At 33.6% G+C, this 20698-nt stretch overlaps 1 protein-coding gene across 1 annotated transcript; it reads left to right on the forward strand.

The window, feature by feature from the left end:
- The first annotated feature begins 211 nt into the window (after positions 1 to 211).
- Positions 212 to 6555, forward strand: LOC114417116 (FACT complex subunit SSRP1-like). The gene is made up of 16 exons (XM_028382227.1): positions 212 to 478; positions 1294 to 1479; positions 1679 to 1784; positions 2423 to 2559; positions 2748 to 2831; positions 2912 to 3006; positions 3151 to 3259; positions 3428 to 3514; positions 3607 to 3699; positions 3898 to 4095; positions 4206 to 4351; positions 4430 to 4577; positions 5003 to 5101; positions 5198 to 5371; positions 5829 to 5907; positions 5995 to 6555. The coding sequence occupies exons 1-16, from the start codon at positions 425 to 427 to the stop codon at positions 6120 to 6122; spliced, it is 1923 nt and encodes a 640-aa protein (XP_028238028.1). The 5' UTR covers positions 212 to 424; the 3' UTR covers positions 6123 to 6555.
- The last annotated feature ends 14143 nt before the right edge of the window (positions 6556 to 20698 follow it).

Here is a 20698-nt window from a genome sequence, read left to right on the forward strand (position 1 = left end):
TAATTTATAATTTATTATAACGTGCATTAAAAATACTTATGTGAGTGGTTGACTAAACTAATTTAATTAGAATTAAATTTGGTTTGAAAATGAGTTTCTTTGTCTTTCCTTCATTGGGCTAAAACTCTCGTACAAGTTTGTTTGTTTGTTTGTTTTTTTTTCTTCTTTCTGTTCTTGTTGGGCTGTTATTCCCTTTTCGGCTCATTGCAGCATTCTACACTGAACGGCGTGTTTGGATGGAAGCCTAAAAATTGCGGCAATTGCGAAAGCTATTACTAATCACTTGGACGTGGGACATTCACGTTCGCGCTTCTTTTTTCTCTTGGCATTGCGTTAACGTTGCGTTTGTGTGTGCAATTAACATCACACAACAAAACCTTGTTCGTTCTTCTCTGAACTCTCTCATTAGTGTGAGCCGAGAGTCATGACGGACGGTCATCTCTTCAACAACATCACCCTCGGAGGCCGTGGAGGCACCGTAAGCTCTCTCTCTCTCTCACTTCTAAACCCTAATTTTTAGTTTGCCACATTCAACCTTGTCTTTTGGTTTCATTTTACATGTATTACTAAGAGTTTTGCTAGCTGGTGGTTAGGGTTTTGCTCTGCGTTTTTTTCTTCTGGTTTAATCCCTAATTATTATTACTATCCTAGAAGATTACCTATTTATGTATTTTATAAAATGTGTTGAAACTTTACTTGTGAGTTGTGACTAGTGTGGGATTGTTTTGCGTTAGTGGTTTTTGTTTAGCTCTCAAAACCCTAAGTGAGTGCTTTGTTTATTAGATGAAAATTGGGACAAGGTTTTAAATTGCGGTTATGGTTGGGGGTTTGTTGTGGTTCTTGATATAGCAGGAAATTACCCATCAGAGACCCCGAAAACCTTGATGATGCGGTTAAAATCACTGTCACCGACAGTTTTTTAAAACCTTAGTAGAAAGTAGACAATTTAATAAATTGTTTTCTTTGGGACCATATTTCTAGTTGTATCAAGCAAGTGCAAAGTATTTTCGTTCCAATTTTTCTACCTTCTATACCAGTAAGTGATTGATTTCATTTGGTGTTATGTACCATTTATTTATATTCTGTAGGAACAAGCGGAGTATGTATAGCCCCTACTCAGAATTGCATTGCTTGTTCCATGTCAAGTTTTTATCAGTTTCATTGCTTTTTGATAAAAATGTAATAGGAATTAGAGTCAAAGAATTGAATTTTTCTAGTGATTTGTGCATGAGACTGGAGTTTGCAGTTGAATTAAGATGTGTGACGCTTCTTTTCATGTAATTGAGATTGCAGAATCCAGGGCAGATAAAAATATATCCTGGAGGAATTATATGGAAGAGACAGGGTGGTGGTAAATTAATTGAAGTTGATAAATCTGACATAATGGGGGTGACATGGATGAAGGTGCCCAGGAGTAACCAACTTGGTGTTCAAATCAAAGATGGGTTGTACTATAAGTTCACGGGATTTCGTGACCAGGTTACTCTCTCTGCCGCTCCTGAATGTGTATATTCATACATTTGATGTGGAAAAAGGAATTCTAACTTTTGGTTTTTTTTTTTTTTTTTTGTTCCTTTTATTAACTGTGACGAATCTAAATATTGAGAACTTGGACTTGTACTGCTATCAAATGCTGGATCTTAATTTATAATATTGTTATTTTATTCTTATTTTGCAGGATGTTGTAAGTTTGACCAATTTTTTCCAAAACACCTGTGGAATATCAGTAGAAGAGAAGCAGCTTTCTGTTAGCGGACGTAATTGGGGAGAAGTTGATCTAAATGGTTGGGGAAATTACTTGAACTGATTTATGTGTTGTTATTGATATTCTCCACATACATGATGTGTCATACATATCTTAAACGTCTCTTTGTCGTCCTACTTGCTATGATTTTTGTAAATTCAGTGTCTGGGGAAAAAAGTTAATTTGACATTATGTTGTGTTTGATATAGCAGCACTCATGAGGAAATGGTATGTAATATTTTTAGCAAAGGGTAGAGCTCTCCTATTTTCAAAGAAATTTAGTTGATATCACCCAGTTTGTTCTTGGAGAGCATTGATTTTTCTTGATAGTGCAGGATGATTTTCATATATGAAGAAAGGCAGTGAACTTATGTGCTGCTACTTTTTTCCCTCCCCAACTTGCAGTTGCTTCTTTTCTTTTGTCATACTCTGTCGAATGCATTTAGGCACCACTACCTCCACTTTGGTAATCACATGAAGTGCAATTTTTGTTAAGATAGGAAAATGGTTTTTATTTGTGTGTGTTTTGGGGGTGGGGGTGGTTGACTTCTCAAAGAGGAACTTTATTGTTTTTCTTTATGATGGAGCTTGTTTAATAAAATTTGACTTGCTGCTTTTATTATTTATAGTTATACTAGTAGAGTAGTGGATGTTCTTATGTTTCTATTTCCATTTCAGGAAATATGCTGGCTTTCACGGTTGGTTCAAAGCAAGCTTTTGAAGTGTCTTTAGCAGATGTCTCTCAAACGCAGCTTCAAGGGAAGAATGATGTGATCTTGGAGTTTCATGTGGATGACACAACTGGAGCAAATGAGGTATATCTATATTTTCATGCACTTATATAGTCTTGTATGGTTTAGCAAATCCATGCCAAACTGGCAGCTTTTTGCATGAAAATTGTTCTCATTCAAGTTTGGGCTTGTACAATATTGAAGGCTCTAGTTATTTGGTTCAATTAAATTGTCAATTTTTTATGGCCTAATATTGTTTGTTATGATCTCAGAAAGATTCACTAATGGAGATAAGTTTCCATATACCAAATTCCAACACCCAGTTTGTTGGTGATGAAAATCGTCCCCCTGCTCAGGTGAGTTTTTTCCAGACTATAAAAGATCCCATGTTATAATAACTCCAAGGTTAACCGACATTTAGTTTTTTCTGGATCAGGTTTTCCGTGACAAAATTATGTCTATGGCTGATGTTGGCGCTGGAGGTGAAGATGCTATTGTTACATTTGAGGGTATTGCGATCCTTACACCAAGGTAATGTCTTTAAATGCATAGACATATATCATTCAAATATTTTTGGCTTCTTACAGTAGTTTTTTTGTACTGCTTGTATTTGTGTCCTTTCAATAATATATCAAGTATCAATATTTATTAATTGAAATTTGTACTTTTTTGTAGAGGACGATACAGTGTTGAGTTACACATGTCATTCTTGCGGCTTCAAGGACAGGCTAATGATTTCAAAATCCAATATAGCAGTGTGGTTCGCCTATTTTTACTTCCTAAGGTTCATTTCTTGAGCCTGTACTTTCATTAAAGTTGACTGATATTTGTTTTCATATTAAGTGATTAAGTGATGAGTAAAATTTAAATGCGATTAGCCAGTCATGTCTTTTAATTGATGCTTTTCTTTGGACTTGTTAAGTGCACTGACAATTTTACTATGTTTATGTAGTCTAATCAACCACATACCTTCGTCATTATTAGTCTTGATCCCCCTATTCGAAAGGGACAAACATTGTACCCTCATATTGTGATGCAGGTAAGTGCTCAATACTTCATGATTTGCCAATTTATGTGATGTGTATTTTACTTGCTTCTGAACCTAACATTGGTTTGCTCATTTCTATATAGTTTGAAACTGATTATGTTGTTGAAAGTGAATTGGCAATAAATGAAGATCTTTATAACACAAAGTACAAGGACAAGTTGGATCTGTCTTATAAGGTATTTTGCTTAAACTGTTAATAATTTATTCGTCATTATATAACCCGAGATACTGCTTTTCAAGGACTGTTTGGGAAAATAGAAAAGAGCATCTTGCCCATTTTAGATGATTGAGTGATGCATGAATTTGTTAACTGTTGGTCATGCATATCACATGATGCAGTATCTGATGTGTTTCATTTTCAATTCAACAATCAGGGGCTTATTCATGAAGTGTTCACCACAATATTACGTGGTTTGTCTGGTGCCAAAGTGACCAAGCCCGGAAAATTTAGGAGTTGTCAAGATGGCTATGCAGTGAAATCATCTTTGAAAGCTGAAGATGGAATTCTGTATCCCCTTGAGAAGAGCTTCTTCTTTCTACCTAAACCTCCCACTCTTATTCTTCATGAAGAGGTAAAATCTGATTGTTCGTACAGACAACCAAATGTCAATTACTGGTTGATATAGCATATGATATTTACACGATGGAGGTTTTAATTGTTTTTTTTTCCCTTTCCTATTAGATTGACTATGTGGAATTTGAGCGACATGCTGCTGGTGGGTCCAATATGCATTATTTTGACCTTCTTATCAGACTAAAATCTGAACAAGAGCATCTCTTCCGTAATATTCAGAGAAATGAGTACCACAATTTGTATGAATTTATCAGGTAAATGGTAGCCCATTGCCAAATTCTACATACTACTAATTGTTATATAAACAAATTGTTTTTGGTCTGCACATGCAGTTCAAAGGGCTTGAAAATTTTGAACTTAGGAGATGCACAACCTACTGTTGGTATAAAGAAGGTTCTTGAGAATGATGATGATGATGCTGTTGATCCACATCTTGAACGCATCAAAAATGAAGCTGGTGGAGATGAAAGTGATGAGGAGGTGATCAAACTGATGTTTTATATAATTTTCACCCTTATCTTTAGTTCATAAGTAGCATTTAATAAATTTGTGTTTTTGTTTTAAAAATCAAGGAGACATTTATTTATGTTGTGACCAACAACATCTGAAAATAGTTGGGCATGAAAAAGTTAAGTGAACTCAAAGCTTACATTTCAGTTTTTGCAATTATTGAACTTACATCCATAGACGTGCAGTTGACTTTTCTCCTATTTTAATTGTCTCCATTTTTGTTTTGTGTTTTCTTTTTTGCTTTCTATTATGTTTGTGGGCATTTGTTCTGTGCTTCTGTAAGACTGGACTCAACAAAAGTTGATCCACTTTGGTATTTGGGGGCTCAGTGTGGCAGGATTTTCCTAGTTTTTTTTGTTTCTATATAAACATTAAACGGTGGTAAATGCCTACAGGATTCCGATTTTGTTGCTGACAAGGATGATGAAGGTTCTCCTACTGATGATTCTGGGGCAGACGATTCTGATGCCACTGATAGTGGTGATGAGAAAGAGGCAAGCGATTTTTATTTTTTTTTGTAATCTTTGTGATACTTCTCTGCACTTTTTATCTATGGTGTGTCTGACACCTTAATGGTGACCAATTTTCAGAAGCCTGCCAAAAAGGAATCAAAGAAGGATCTGCCTTCTAAGGCATCTACTTCTAAAAAGAAATCAAAAGATGATGAAGATGGAAAGAAGAGAAAACAGAAGAAGAGAAAGGACCCAAATGCACCCAAGAGGGCAATGTCTGGTTTCATGTTCTTTTCTAAATTGGAAAGAGAGGTGTGTTCTATTCTGTCATATTGGCTGTTTGGTTTTGGATTTGGGTGTGTAAGTTGTGGGTGGGAGTATTTATTAGTTATCACCTTACTTCTGCATAGCTGCCTAGCCTCAGAGTTTGGGGTTACAATTACAATGGCAACTAAGTAGATTTTTATACTGGATATTTTGGGGGAGAAAATCAAAGTTTCTAAGGTTGGGTAAAGAAAAAAAGGTAATGTTGAGATCATCCTGCAAAAACTGTAATTACTGCAAGTGGGGTTACATAGGTACTATTCCAATGTTTCTGGACACTGGACATTTGCTTCGAACTCAGTGTCGCCAAATATGACCTTTAGCAAAAATTTTAATAGGTATTTTGATTGTAAGAAATTAAAAAATCCACCTGAAGTCAATTATGGGTTTATGTAAGTTGAGTTCTATTTACTTAATATTTCCTGATTCTTTTTTTTTTTGACAGAATCTAAAGAAAACTAATCCTGGAATTTCATTTACGGATGTGTCAAGAGTACTTGGAGAGAAATGGAAAAAGTTGTCAGGTATGACTGGTTGTCAATTGTTTCATTTCATGCAGATTTAGGGACTAAATCACCAACTTTACATTGTTTTACCTATTGAATGCACAGTGGAAGAGAAGGAACCATACGAGGCAAAGGCACGTGAAGATAAAAAACGTTACAAGGATGAGATTAGTGGCTACAAGAATCCGCAACCCATGAATATTGATTCAGGAAATGAATCCGACAGTGCCTAAGCTCCGTATATTTCTTACTGGAGTGGTGATGACATCTACTCTCATGCTCCGTAAGTTGGCACATTTATGCTCTTGGAAATGGCTTGATAACTTGTGAACATGCTCAAGAGTTTTGTGCTCTGTTGGTTTGCATGGCTATAGGGAAGGCAGGGACGGTAGAGCTTGATGTGTTGAGTAGGTTCCTATGCTTAATTGAATTAGTGGTCTTTGTGAATTGTGACCCAATTTTCGCTAAATGACAGTGCCTCTTTTTAGAGTTTATGACCGGCAGATGTAGGATTTGTAACAATTTTTTTGCTTCAACTCTTTGCACGAATAGGATTTAAAATATTAGATCAAGCCTACTTTTTTTTATTGTTTTTTGTTCCAGATCTGCAGATTGGTACTTGATCTGGGATATGCATCCGTTTAAATGTGATAGCTAAAACTAAAAGTTCACGTTTGGAAAATCAGTTTTGTAAATGTTCATTTTAAACTTGTCAGAACTGCCCACTTAGAACATTACCTAATATACTTTTTTTATAATTGATTTAAGTTTGTTGAAAATTATAAAAATTATGTCGGTTTAATTTATTTTTAATGAATTGTACTTCTAAATTTGTAGTTTTTGATAAATTATAACCAATAATAAAGTGTTGGAATGGGTGTTATTAAGAAGAAATCTTCTCCAGCGAAAAGAAAAAACTGAGATGTTTGAAGTGTTGTGATCTTACTGTTTACTTTTTAAAATATCACTTTATAGTAACAGTTGGAATTTCGTAAAGTGGTAAAGTTACTGCTGAATATCTATAGATGTTGCTATCACTCCTCTTTATTTCTATAAGCATGATGGCAATGCCTAGGTGAAGTTGAGGGATACAAGCGTTTTTGTTTACCTGTTCATCTACTCAGCTATACCAATAACAAGTAATATGATTTTTGCTTGGATATTTTTTAAATTCGGGAATATAAACTTGGGGTCTAATAACCAATAACAAAATATATATATATATATAGCAAGTTCCACCAATAGAATTCCTTTAATGCACAACATGCACTACCTTCCTCTAGAGTGTAGACGCATGATAAAAATCAACCATCCCTTCACAGAACAAAACTCTACCCGGAAAAATTGTATTTTTGGTTCCCTAATTTATCTTTCGTCTCGAATTTGGTTTCTTAGTAATTTAATTAACAAATTGGGTCTTTCTATCTTGTAAAATCATGCAATGTTGGTCCCCCAAGTCATAATTGAACATTGATAGTTAGCTAGTGACGTTGACTGTCACGTATCACGTTCTTATTCGATGATGACTGTCGCGTGTCACGTTCTTATTGGATGTCAATTTCATAAAAGATGAAATACATTTTTGTTTTCATTGATCAATCAGACCATGACACAAAACAGTAATTATCCAATAAGAACGTCGCAAGTGATGGTCAATATTCCTTTGTAACGGTTAAAGGAAACCAACATTTGATTTTATAAAATAAGAGGACGCAATTAGTGAATTAAATTACTAAGAGATCGAATTTGAAACTAAAAATAAACGAGGGACCAAATTTATATAATTTTGCCTATTAAAAAATTCATTCCCTTTGTTCACTGATTTTCTTGTGGAATGAAGTTCAGCACCAAATTAATTTCCTTGTGCATCTAAACTTGGTCCATCTCTGCGAGTGCAAAGTCTCAAATCTGGAATCCAAAAACTCAAATTTGTAGCAATATAACAAGGCTAAACTCCATTGGGCATAACTTAATTAATTTAATTCTCACAAAACACAGTCAGAGAGAGATCTGTCTGCCGATTATTGTTGTAAACAAAATTCAATTTCAAGATTACAAGATATGCTGCATGAATCACGGAAGTGGGAGATGGGGGAGGAGAGATATTTTTTTTAATATTAAATATTTAATTACTATAATAAACCTCAAAAATTTAATTAGGTATTTTTGTCTTAAATTTTTGGTGATCTAGTATGGATATAGCAACCTTTTATATATATATATATATATATATATATATAACTTTATATTGCCGGTGTGAGGTGTGAGGGTGACACATTGGGGTATGGTCACCTCCAAGTTTTTGAAGTGTACTTATGTTGTTAAATAATAATAAAATCCCCCACCCCCATCCTGGCATAAAAAAATAAATGTTTAATTATTAAAAATTGTTGATATTCATGTCACTAAATTGCTTGTATTTGTATTGAGAACTCTATCTAGCTATATAGTTATCTACTATATTATGGGACGCTTACCATTCTGTCTTTAATAGAATTTTGTTGAAAGTGGTCTGCAAGTTATATTCAAAAGAAAAAGAAATCAATTCTCAAAAATTCAATTTTGCACTATATTATGTCCCAATGTATTCAAGGCCTTGAATGCCTTGTAAATATTGGTTAAGTTTATGTAACAAAATTAAAATTTGGAAAATGAATTGAATGATAGACAAGAGTAAATTAAAATAAAAAATGTGATATATCTTTTTTGACATTTATTAAAATTATGTTATTCGTTTAATGAAAAAAAAATATTTACAAATTTTTTAATTAAATCACGAGTCTATTTTATATGCAATATATTTTTATTTTTAAGTACTTAAATATAAAAAGAACTTTATTTATTTTTTCATCTTGAATCTATAAAATCTTAAGAGTCACGATCGACTTGCTTTTCATCACAGTAAAAACACAAGCGATTTGATTTGTTTGAGAGCTAGCATTTCACCTCTTCACACTAAAAAAAATATTAATTTATAATGTCACCTTAAACCATGGTTGGATTATATGACAGTTGACACGTTCAAGTATACATCTATTTTGGATCCATGTCATGTTTGGAATATATAAACTTTAATTCCTCACCTTCGTTGTATTAGAAGACCCAAAACTTTAATCATACGCGCATTATTTAATGCTTAACTCCTAATTTTTAGTTAACTACAATAATATGTTAACTATCATATTGACCCATTAACCCTAATCTCGGTAGCCCCTATGATATGACAACTGAACAATTCCTATTGCCCCTATATTGTTCAACTTTTTAATAATTCGCTTAATAATAAAGTGTTGAAATTTAAATAAAATATTTTAAAATGTAAAAAAAATTAATATATTATTTACTTTTTTCTTAAAAAATATTGAGAGAAATTATCAGAAAGATTTATAACTATTCCTTTGTTACTGGTATTGTGAATGGAATTGGAGTCTACACGTAAAGTTGCAAAGCATCATTGTCAATGCAAGAGAGTATGGAATTAAAAAAAGACATGAACTATTGAATAATGACATTATTCGTTATCAAATTAAAAATCATTTTCAAGACTTACCCTAAATCGGGTTAAAAGATTTCAAATTTTAGTTCATGGAGACCATTTCTATATGAATAAAAGTTGTTCTCATATTAAAAAAAAAAATCCAATTATGGACGGTTCGTTGTTCAACTTACTCGCTACTCTCATTATCACCACATTTTATTGTCACTAGTTGTTTTTTTTTGTTGATTTATCGTAACATGTTAAAATACATGTAAAGTATAAAATATGAATATTTTTTCATATAATTAATATTATAATAAACAAGTATGATTAATATATAAATTATATTGTAATTAAACTTCATGCTAAATAAATATATTTGAATATAAGTTATATTAATATTTACAATAAAAAGTCAAATTATGATATAAGGGATAAACGATTAAAAATATTAAATATACTAACAAAGATATAAAAGAAAGATAGTTTGATATTGTTGAAAGATATTTTTTAAAATTATTTGTTGTGAGAATAGTGTGTGAAAACACATCCAAAAGATAGAAGAGAGAATATTGAAAATGTCAAATTAAGAGGATAATAAAAGTAAAAAATCTTACTTTCAAGTTGTATATTTTAATTTATAATGTTTTTAATTCAATTTTTAATTTATAATATAAGAATAACTATAATGGGATACTATTTGCAATGTAGAAGTGTCTATATATAATTACTCTTCGCATTAGAGGTAAAAATAAACTCGATTAAAGTAGGTTTTGCAATATTTAAATTTAACCCCTATTTTAAATAAAAGACCTAAATATTATCTACTTATTTAAATATACTAATATATATATATATATATATATATATATATATAATTTCGAAATATTATAATAAATTTTAATACAGTAATAATAACAATGTTATTATTGTTTTTATGTATTTTATTAATTTAAATTAATCAACATTTTTTTGAAAGGAAATTAATAAATTGATCGACATATTAAGTTTAAAATATTTGTAAATGACTAAAAACCGAACTAAATTTAATTTAAACATAAAACAACTAAACTAACTCATTTAATAAATATGCCTAATATAGGTTATGACTATATAGTAAGCTACCCATAGTCTCTGACGAATAATTTAACCTATTTACATCTCTTGGAAAAGAATACAGTACCTGACTTAATAGTTAATAGCTACCTAATAATATTCCCGAAAATGTTTTTAACCATGTCACTACAAGAAAAACAATTGAATTCAGTGATTTTTTCAACAACAGTTAAGTTATTGAGATATTTAGCAACAATATTTAATTATTGTTGGGATAAAATTTACCTTTTCACAATAAAATGAATATCGCCGGAAGAAAATATACTTATCCCAACGACCAAACTTATTGCTATCAATATTGTTGTGAAGAATGTTTTTTTATGTCAACGTGTTGTCACTGAAAAGTACAGTTTAGTGTTGTTGCAAAATGTTAATTTTTTTTATTTCTTTAAACCAATTTAATATATATATATATATATATATATATATATATATATATATATATATATATATATATATATCCCAATAATAAACAAACAAGTGAATCAAAGGTTCGTTCTAGCTTAACTAGACCAAAACAAATTTATATCCTAATAACATTATTTATTGTATGATAACAAAAATAAATTGATACCAAAAATCAACTTAATAAGTGTTTTCTTACACATATATGTGAAAATTAATATTCCAGCTGTTTTAGTGTATTAAATTAGCAAGTTTCAGAAGTATTTTTAAATTTAAATAAAAAGCCAATTAAGAATCTATTGTTTGTTTTTTTATACAGATATAACTACCTATCGTTAGTTAATAGTACGCTTTAATGTATATTTTCTTAAATTAAATTTTAATATTTTTTATTGTTTAAATAAAATATTAATATTTCATTATTTAAAATTGATATTTGTTACTTCAACAGAAAAAAACTTTAAATAAAATTTTCTCAAAAGATTTTATTTTTTTATAGATACTTAAATTTTTTTTTATTGATAATGAGTTTTGAATTTAGTATATTCGCGTTACAGGATATTTAACTTATTAAGATTTTGATCTTGATGTGAAATTTTAGGAGAATTTTTTTGGTAAATATTTTAGGGGTTTTTAATTTGAATTTAAATTATTTTTAATAAAAAATAATTAAATATTAATAATACATCAATTTTAAAATTTTAATAGTTGAAAAAAACAGTACTTAAGGGAGAAGCTATACTCTTCTGCTCTTTTCTCCATTCACATTATTCCACTCTTTCCATCAGCAATCACATCACATATAAATATATTATCTTTATTTCCATTTTTTTATTCTTATTTTTCATTTATAACTTCTAAACATTTTCCTCATCATATAAAAATGTTAGCAATTTTTTTTAAATCAGTCTTACGATGGAAATGAAATATCTATATTATAAGTCATTTTATTATGTTCCTGACAAAGTTATTTTAAATTATATATATTATTTTAAGGCTTAAATATGATTTTGATTCTTGATATATACTTAAATTTTACGTTTGATCTTTAATAATTTTTTTTTTGCATCTACTTCCTTATATTTGAAAAGTTTTATGTGTTCATTAAATATTCGATAGCGTAATTTGTGAAGGCTTAAAAACCGCCAGCATTTGTTCAAAACCAACTTTAAATCTTCTTCTAACGTTCAAAAAACCACAAAAATCAATCAAAATAAAAAATAAATAAATCAAACATTGAGAACCGTCTTTCGAGTCATCTACTAGCCCTTCACCTATCTTATTCTCCCTCCAACCTTCATCTTTCAAAACGGATCTCATTTTTTTTTAAAAGAAATAGATCTCGCTGATAATAATTTTGAAAACAGATCTCAACCCAATCTCATCTCACTGTGCAAGACCTCCCACACGACACCATTTGAAGTTTCTTTGTCTTCAACAAAGTTGTTATTAACAAGATCTATTTTTTTTATTTTAAAAATATTGAGATGTGTTTTGGAAGAAGAAGGTTGAAGGGAGAAGAAGGTAGGTGAAAGGCAAAATAACGGTAAAGACCTTTTAGAAATTAAAATGTAAATTTCAGGGACTAAAAAATTCACTTATTAAATTTTAGGGATTAAAAAATTCACTTATTAAACTTGAGAGACTAAAAAATTCACTTATTAACTATAGGGACTAAAAGGGATTAGTTTGGAAACTATAGGAACTAAATAAGTAATTAAACCATTTATTTATTAGTTTAATTGATTCTAGCTGTTTCTAACCGACAAAAAGTTTAAATTTCATTTTGAAACAAATGTTGACAATTTTTGAGCTACCACAAATATTGTTATCAAATATTTAATGGACACAACATCACTTAACTGACAATAGAGATCTAAAACAAAATTGTTCAAATATTAGGGACCAGATACAAAGAAAAAATTTATTAGGAATAAAACGTAAAATTTACGTATATCAAGAATCAAAAACATATTTAATCTTTTAATATGATAATAATTATTTAATATATAAATTATAAAAATAGTTTTTAAATTTAAACAAGAATTATCAGTATAAGTATAATAATCATATTTATTAGTTTTTTTTTTATCATAATTGTCATTAAGATAAGATGGTATAACTTGATAGGCATTAACTGCATTTATGGGTCAAGAATTTAAGTACTTTTTTCATAATCATAAATAGGATATTTGACTCTTTGTGAAACTTTAAAATATCCTTACCGGTTTTAATTTTTTTGGATCAACTATAAAATTAATTTTTATCTAAAACTTAATCATACTTAAAGTTTCTATTTTTTTTATGAGTGTGAATTCAAATATATATATATATATATATATATATATATATATATATATATATATATATATATATTCAGTAAAATTTCTTTTACCTAAAAAGAATTAATGATAATCTATAAGAAACCCATGCCACCTCCGTTCCTATTACTAATTAAATATACACAATGCATTGTCTACTTTGCTAGTGGAACGGTACTGCTCTTGCAGGACCACATATATTATGATTACGAATATCCATAGTATATTTCTCACCCGGCCCTTAATTTAATTATTTGCATTGGAAACATGCTTACGAAGCAAGTATGCAATACACCAAAAAAGTTATATACATTATGAATAGTCTAACATTTCACATTTCATTAATTGGATTGGACGTTTCACGTGGTGGCTTGTGCTTGTAGTGAATGGGTGGAGCTAGTGACTGTATTATGCAGGTGGTAGGATTTCTTTGTTGGTGGGTTTCGTGCATTTCATGTCATGGGTGGAATAGGTATCAACAATGTCCAGCAGGGGGGAATAGGTAGTTGTAAGGACTTTGGGTTTAAATTGGCACTGTATGAAGTGAGTGTACCTATGTCACCATTGAAAAGCTTGAGGAGACATTCCTGAAAATTGGTACGAGATGAAAAGATGAAAGGTTCTCTATGAACTGAAAGACTGAGGTTATGAATAGGAAGACGAAGGTCACATAGGCAAGATTAAAAGTAATATTTAGTTGTTTAATCTCAACCGTTAATTTAAAATAAAATGAAAAGTTCAGATTAAGATTAAGAGTAACATTTTAAACTTACTTTTGTATTAAATGGACCCCCTCCCATTATTATATATTATGTAATTGTGTTCGTTCATGCATTAATGGATATATCAATGAAAAAGTTTCAAATCTTTTGCATGGCCGGCAGTGTACGATGTTGTCCATGAAGCTTAAGCTAGTGTTTGGCATTCTCTGTTTTCTGAATTCAAGAAAAAGAAATAATTATAAGAATAAATAGGATATATCAATGTAAAATTTGTTTTTTCAATTACATATTATCATATGTAAGTTTATTAATTTTGATTGTCTTAAAATGATGTTAAAAATAGATTTCCTATTGATTAAATAAACAATTAATGCATGCCTATTAAACTCTAACTATTATTACATTTAGATTTAAATAACTCTTTAGTTTCTATAATTATAAAATAGGGTTTGTTTGTTGTGAATTTTTTTTCTCTATTTCAGTCATTGACATTATTGTTTTAGTTTCACTAAAATTATATATATATTTTTTATATAAGTTCCTTTAAGAAAATGTTGCAATCGAGATCATAAGGACATTGAACCAAAGAAGCTCTATCTATGAAAAACAATTAGTGACTTGCCATCCAGGATAATTTTGATAAAACATGGAAAAAAAATCCTTAAAAAATGATCCTCAACTAAAAATAATGGGTTTGAGAGTTGATTATGCTTTTAGAGAACATGTTAGCATCGTACAATGTCCATCATAAAGACGTCTAACTCTAACTAAATGTCTAGAATTAAGATGACTATAAAAATATATATTTTACCCCCTTGAAAAAAAATTAAGAATTAAATTTAATATGAATAACATTTATTTAGAATATAAATAAAATTATGAAAAAGTTAGTATAAAACAAATATGAGAAAGATAGTTTTATCGTAATGATTTGATTCTCACCTTTGTGTATCATTCAATGAGGAACTCAGAATCTAAGTCATGTAGTTCTTTAAAAAAAAAATGTTAGTGTGTTGATTGATTTAGACTAAAATAGTGTGTAAAAAAATTCTTAAGTCACGTAGTGTGTTAATTTTTTTTTTCAAAATGTTCAAGGACCTATTAATGTATTAAACTCTATAAAATCAAAAGAACGAAAATATGATTAGAAGGTTAAGCATTTGTTTTATATTTTAAAATATCTACCACTCGAAATCGAAAGGTTTTCCAGATCAATTTATTTACAGGCAAAAAATAGAATAAAATAAAATAAACTTTTTGCAATGTTTCTTGTCAACTAGACCAACGAGCGTTATTAGCATGCTAACTAAATAATTTAATTACTAACTTTTGTTAAAGAACATAATTAATAATAGAAATCAAATCACCAAAACACTTAAATACATGTTGTAAACTAATTTTTAACCACTACTACTTAACTAACATGTGAGTTTTATAATTTAATCATTGATATCAAATTCAGGTTAAGAATGCAAGAACATTAAATAGTCAAAAGGAAATTATTTCAAGTTTAAGCTTTAAACATATAATTATATTAAATATTAAGAGAAAATTTTGTCACATATAATAATTTTAGACTTAAGTGACATTATCTTTCATTCAAAGATACATTTTTTCTTCGTACAAAATATATTTTTTGTAAGTAGTTACTTTAAGAAAAAGTCATAAATTTAGTACTCTAATATAAATTGAAATTATTATTTTTAAGTTGGTTGTTTAGGCTTGCGGGAGTGATGACTTCCCGTTTTTTAGGGTGGTGCCTAGTCGTCCACCCTTCTTCTTTATGTACAAATGTCTATTTGAGGTCTTGGGCATCATTGGTCTTGCTTCTATCCACTTGGTGAAGTAGTCGATGATGACTAGTAAGTATTTGACAACTCCCAAGGCCTTTGGCAGTCTTCCCAGTATTTCTATTCCCCACATGGCGAAAGGTGAATGGGAGCTCAGACTGTGAAGGTTGTCAGGAGAAGTGCGTGGCACATTTGCAAACTCTTGACATCGTTTGCATCTTCGGGTAAAGTTGAGGGCGCCTGGCCTGAGTGTTGGCCGGTAATAGCCAGCTCGCGCCGCTTTGGTGGCTAGGGAGCGCCCTCCGGTATGGAGACCGCAGATCCCTTCGTGAACTTCTTTCATGAAGTAGTCTGCCTGTTGACTGTTTAGGCATTTGAGTAGGGGTTTTGTCAACCATCTTTTAAATAGCTCAAGGATGGCGTAGTAGTTGGCCTTCCATTTGAGGCGTCGGGCTTTGTCCTCATTTGGTGGCAAGACCCCCTAAATTAGGAAGTTCTTGTAGGGGGTCATCCGGTTTGGTTCCTCCTCTTCTCCAGCCATAATTTCCTCAGCATCTATGTTGGGAGTTTGGAGTGTGTCCTGGATGATGGTCTTGAGGTTCTCGACTTTCTTGGTGCTTGTTATATTGGAGAGTAGCTCCATTCGAGTGTTACTTTCCCTGAGGATGTAGTACATTTTGAAACATTTGAAATTTTCGATGAGAGACTTTGCTATATGATAGTACTTGAGCATCACTGTTTCATTGGTTTGGTATGTGTTGGCAACCTGTCCTTGGACAAATTGAAAGTCTATGTAGCATCGTAGCCTTTTGGCTCCAACTTCTCTTGCAAGATTCAGACCTGCAATGAGCACCTCGTACTGTGCCTGATTGTTTGAAGCTTTAAAGTTGAGCTTGAGGGCTTGCTCTAGAGTGATATTGTCAGGGCCTTTAAGGATGATCTCTACTCCTCTTCCTTTTACGTTGGGCGCACCGTTAATGTAAAAGGTCCACTGGTTTAGGATGGTTGTGTCGTTTCCAACGAATTTTACCAGAAAGTTAGGCATGAATTGTGTCTTCATGGGACCGCGTCGTTCGTACTAGATGTCAAAATCTGAAAGTTTGATGGACTAGGCAACCATCCTTCCTGCGAGTTAAGGATTTCTCAAAATCTATTTGATGGGGTAGTTTGTCTTGACTACTACTTGATGATTTTGGAAGTAGGGCTTAAGTCGTCGAGCCAAGGTGATAAGTGCTAGCGCCACCTTTTCGATCATTTGGTAACGCTTCTTGGCATCATGGAGCATGCGGCTGGTAAAGTAGATAGGGAGTTGGTGCTTCCCTTCCTCTTGTACGAGGGCTGAGCTGATAGCTTCATTAGCTACTAAGAGATACAGAAGCAGGGGTGCTTCTGGCCTGGGTTGACTCAAAACTGGCGGTGTGGCTATGGTCTTTTTGAAAACCAAGAAGGCTTATTCATAAATCTCATCCCATGAGAAGGGCTCAGTTTTCTTGAGCAGTTTATAAAATGGCTTTGCCTTTTCGGCGAGCTTTAGAAGGAACCTGGACAAGGTTGCTAGCCTACCATTGAGCTTCTAGACTTCTTAAATGTTGGTAGGGCTGAGCATCTCCAGTATGATAGTGCATTTGTCGGGGTTGGCTTCAATCCTCCGGTGTGTGATCATGAAGCTGAGGAACTTGTCACCGCCTATCCCGAAAGTACATTTTTTAGGGTTGAGGTGCATGTTGTATTTGCGTAGTTCCTCAAATACTTCTTCAAGAGTATGCTTTGAGACTTGAAAACCATGATGTCCACATATACCTCTATGTTTCGTTCGATTATTGTTTAAAGACTCGGTCCATTAGTCATTGGTATGTCTTGCTTGCGTTTTTTAGGCCAAATGGAATGACCCTATGGCGAAAGTTGGCATCTTTAGTGATGAATGTCATTTTCTCCTCGTCTGGAGGATGCATTTTGATCTAGTTGTATCCGGAGTAGGCATCTAGGAAGCTTAGCACTTGGAATCCGGACGCTCCATCGACCAGCCTGTCAATGCTGGGTAAATGATGTGTCTTTGGGGCATGCCCTATTCAGATCAGTGTAGTCGGTGCACATTCATTGTTTGCCTTTGGCCTTCTTGACCATTATGACGTTGTTGACTTCTTCTTTGACAACTTCTTCTTGACCAGGACGATGTTTGGCCTGGGGTATGATGATCAGCTTGTGGTAGATTATGCCGGAATGAATTCTCGGCATGCCAGATGGCTACTAGGCAAATAAATTCGCATTTCTTCGTAGCATGTCGAGGATGCGCCAATGCTCATGACTGGTGAGGTCCTTATTGAGTCGTATGCACTACCCTGATTTAGGTTCGAGTTATAGTTGGACAAGCTCTTTGATGGGTTTGGGACCTCTGTCGGAGGTGTTGTCTCGCAGATCTATGTCAAATTCACTGTCCAGGCTGGATTGGTAGACGGTCAGGGCTCAAATTTGAGACCTTTCAGCCGATGTGGGGTGAGGCATGGCAAGCTCCCGGATGGGAGGATATGGTGCTACCTTCAAGCTCTTTACGTAACACTATTATGCTTGCTTTTGGTCAGCCTAGACGGTTACAATCTCCCCTGTTAGTGTAGGGAATTTCATTGTTAAATGGGGAATGGAAACTATGGCTCCCAACTCGTTGAGTGTCTTTCTACCGATTAAGGCAAAGTATGATGTGTTTGTATCAACCAATAGATATTTGATGGTGAATCTCCTGGAGAGCTTGCCTTGAACGAAGGTGATCATCAAGTTCACGTATCCTCTAGTCTCGACTTTTTTGCATGCAAAGTCTAGAAGTGGACCTGCGTGGGGGTTGATAGTGTTAAGTGAGACCTTTAGTCTATGGAAGGTTTTCCAATACAAGATATTAGTGGAACTGTCCTGGTCGATGAGGACCCTGGACACCATGAAGTTTGCTATGATTATGAAGACAACCACAATGTTATCTTGGTTGACAAGGTTGATGCCCTTGAAGTCCCTGTCCGTAAAGGTGATAGGAGGGAGACTTCTCTGAATCGGTGTGTTGACAAAATTGATGTCGATATCCCAGATGGCATGTAGGAGCCATTTTCGGGACTGGCTAGACTATCCTCCATAGGAAAATCCACCAGCGATGGTGTTGATCACACCTCTGATATGCTGGGCGGGTTCTTATTTTGGTGGAGGTTATCGCTTACGCCACTGTGGTTGGTGTCTTTGTCTGCCTCGATCTTCTGCTCTTCTTTTGTATGCTTCTTGGTTCCTATGTTGCTCCTATGGATGTCCTTAGGGTCTTGGTTCTTCTTGGTGGTTGTCTGGTCTCTTAACAAACTAGGCTAAGTACCCAACTTGTATATGTTCTTCTATCTTGTCCTTCAGGGCCCAATAGTCTTCAGTATTATGACCAATACTTCAATGATATATACAGTATTTGGTTGCATTTGACCCTGGCCTAAGAGGTTTTGTCTGGGGTAGTTGGATAGGTACCTCCAGGTTGAATGTTTTTTTAAGAATCGTAGTACTATTGACTATTAGGGGTGTGTAACGCTCGTACCTGGGCCCTTTAGAGAGAAGCTGGTGCTTGTCTAGCTTGTGCCTCTTGTCCGACTTGTGCAAGTTGGGCTTGGTGTGAGCTTCGTGCTTGTTGCGCTTCATTTTGGAATATAGACATTTCTTCCATCTGGATATAGCCCTTGGCTTGTTCACGCAATTCGTCCATGCAACTGGGTGGTTTTTTGCACCAATTGTCTATGATCTTATCGAGGCATAAGGCTAGGAGCATGGAATGCAATGCTACCTTGGGATTGAGATTTCGGATCTAGACGGTTGTGCCCCCAAATGTGTTCATGAAGTTTCTGAGGGACTCGTCGTCTGCTTGTTGCAGACTGACCAAGGCAGCTGAGGTCATGCGGTGAGACCTGCTAGTGGTGTACTGTGCACTGAATCGTTCGACTAGGGTGTCGAAGCTGTTGATGGACCTAGGTGGGAGTCCACCGTATTAGGTCAATGTTGCTCCCTTGAGGGACGTGGATGACACAACATAGGATCGCATCATCGTTGGTGTAGAGGTTCGCTTGTGTCATGAAGGCATCTAGATGCTCGTTTGGATCTGTTGTCTCATCATACTGCTCGAGGTTGAGTGGTTTCTACCCCAAGGGTATGTCTACCTCCATAATGCAGTCAACAAAAGGATGTCGACAAACAGTCTGCACCGAACGGTGCATATGGGAGAGACTCAGATCATCTAAAGTGTTGTTTGTGCGTTAGGGGTGTAATTCCCCTTTGGTGCGTTCAGGCAAGGTGTGGGCGGATTGCTCGTTGTCATGGGGACGTCTGACACGAGTATCTAGCTGGTCATGGCCAACCTTTAGATTTTTCAATTCTTCTTCGTGGTGTCGCTCCATCTCCACGATGTGATTTTGAAGTAGTTATAGAGTGTCTGTGTCTATCATAGTTGCCGAACAAGGATGAGTCTGTGAGGGGGTCTCGCGTCTGAGGCCAGACCGAGTGCCAACATGAGTGAATGTGAGAGGATTGATGAGAGGCAACGGGGTATACTTTACCGTGGCCCCATGGTGGGCGCCAAATGTTCTTACCAAAATCTGGAACCGTGACACGCTAGGGCGTACGTGGTTGAGTGTGGTCTCGAACTTCACACGTCGGCTTGGAGAGGTGCCTTTGACAGGAGGGGGGACGTGCAAAACAAATGACTCTGACACTCAAGTAAGAATATGAGTAAGGAAAGAAAAACAAGTATATGCTTAATAATGATCATATGAGCGAGAGAGAAGGGGGCACATGCTTATTGCCGTGTGCTGAGTGTGTGAGTAAGTCGTGCAGAGGAATGCGATGGAACTTGCATTTATATTAGTTGAGTGTGGTTGTTGCTCCTTGTTTGTAGGTGTTGTTGTAGATAAAAGGTAGAAGATAATCATACCTTTATATAATGTGTGGCGTTACAGATAATTTAATACCTCT

The sequence above is a fragment of the Glycine soja genome, chromosome 1 (genome assembly GCF_004193775.1).
Source record: "Glycine soja cultivar W05 chromosome 1, ASM419377v2, whole genome shotgun sequence".
NCBI lineage: Eukaryota > Viridiplantae > Streptophyta > Magnoliopsida > Fabales > Fabaceae > Glycine > Glycine soja.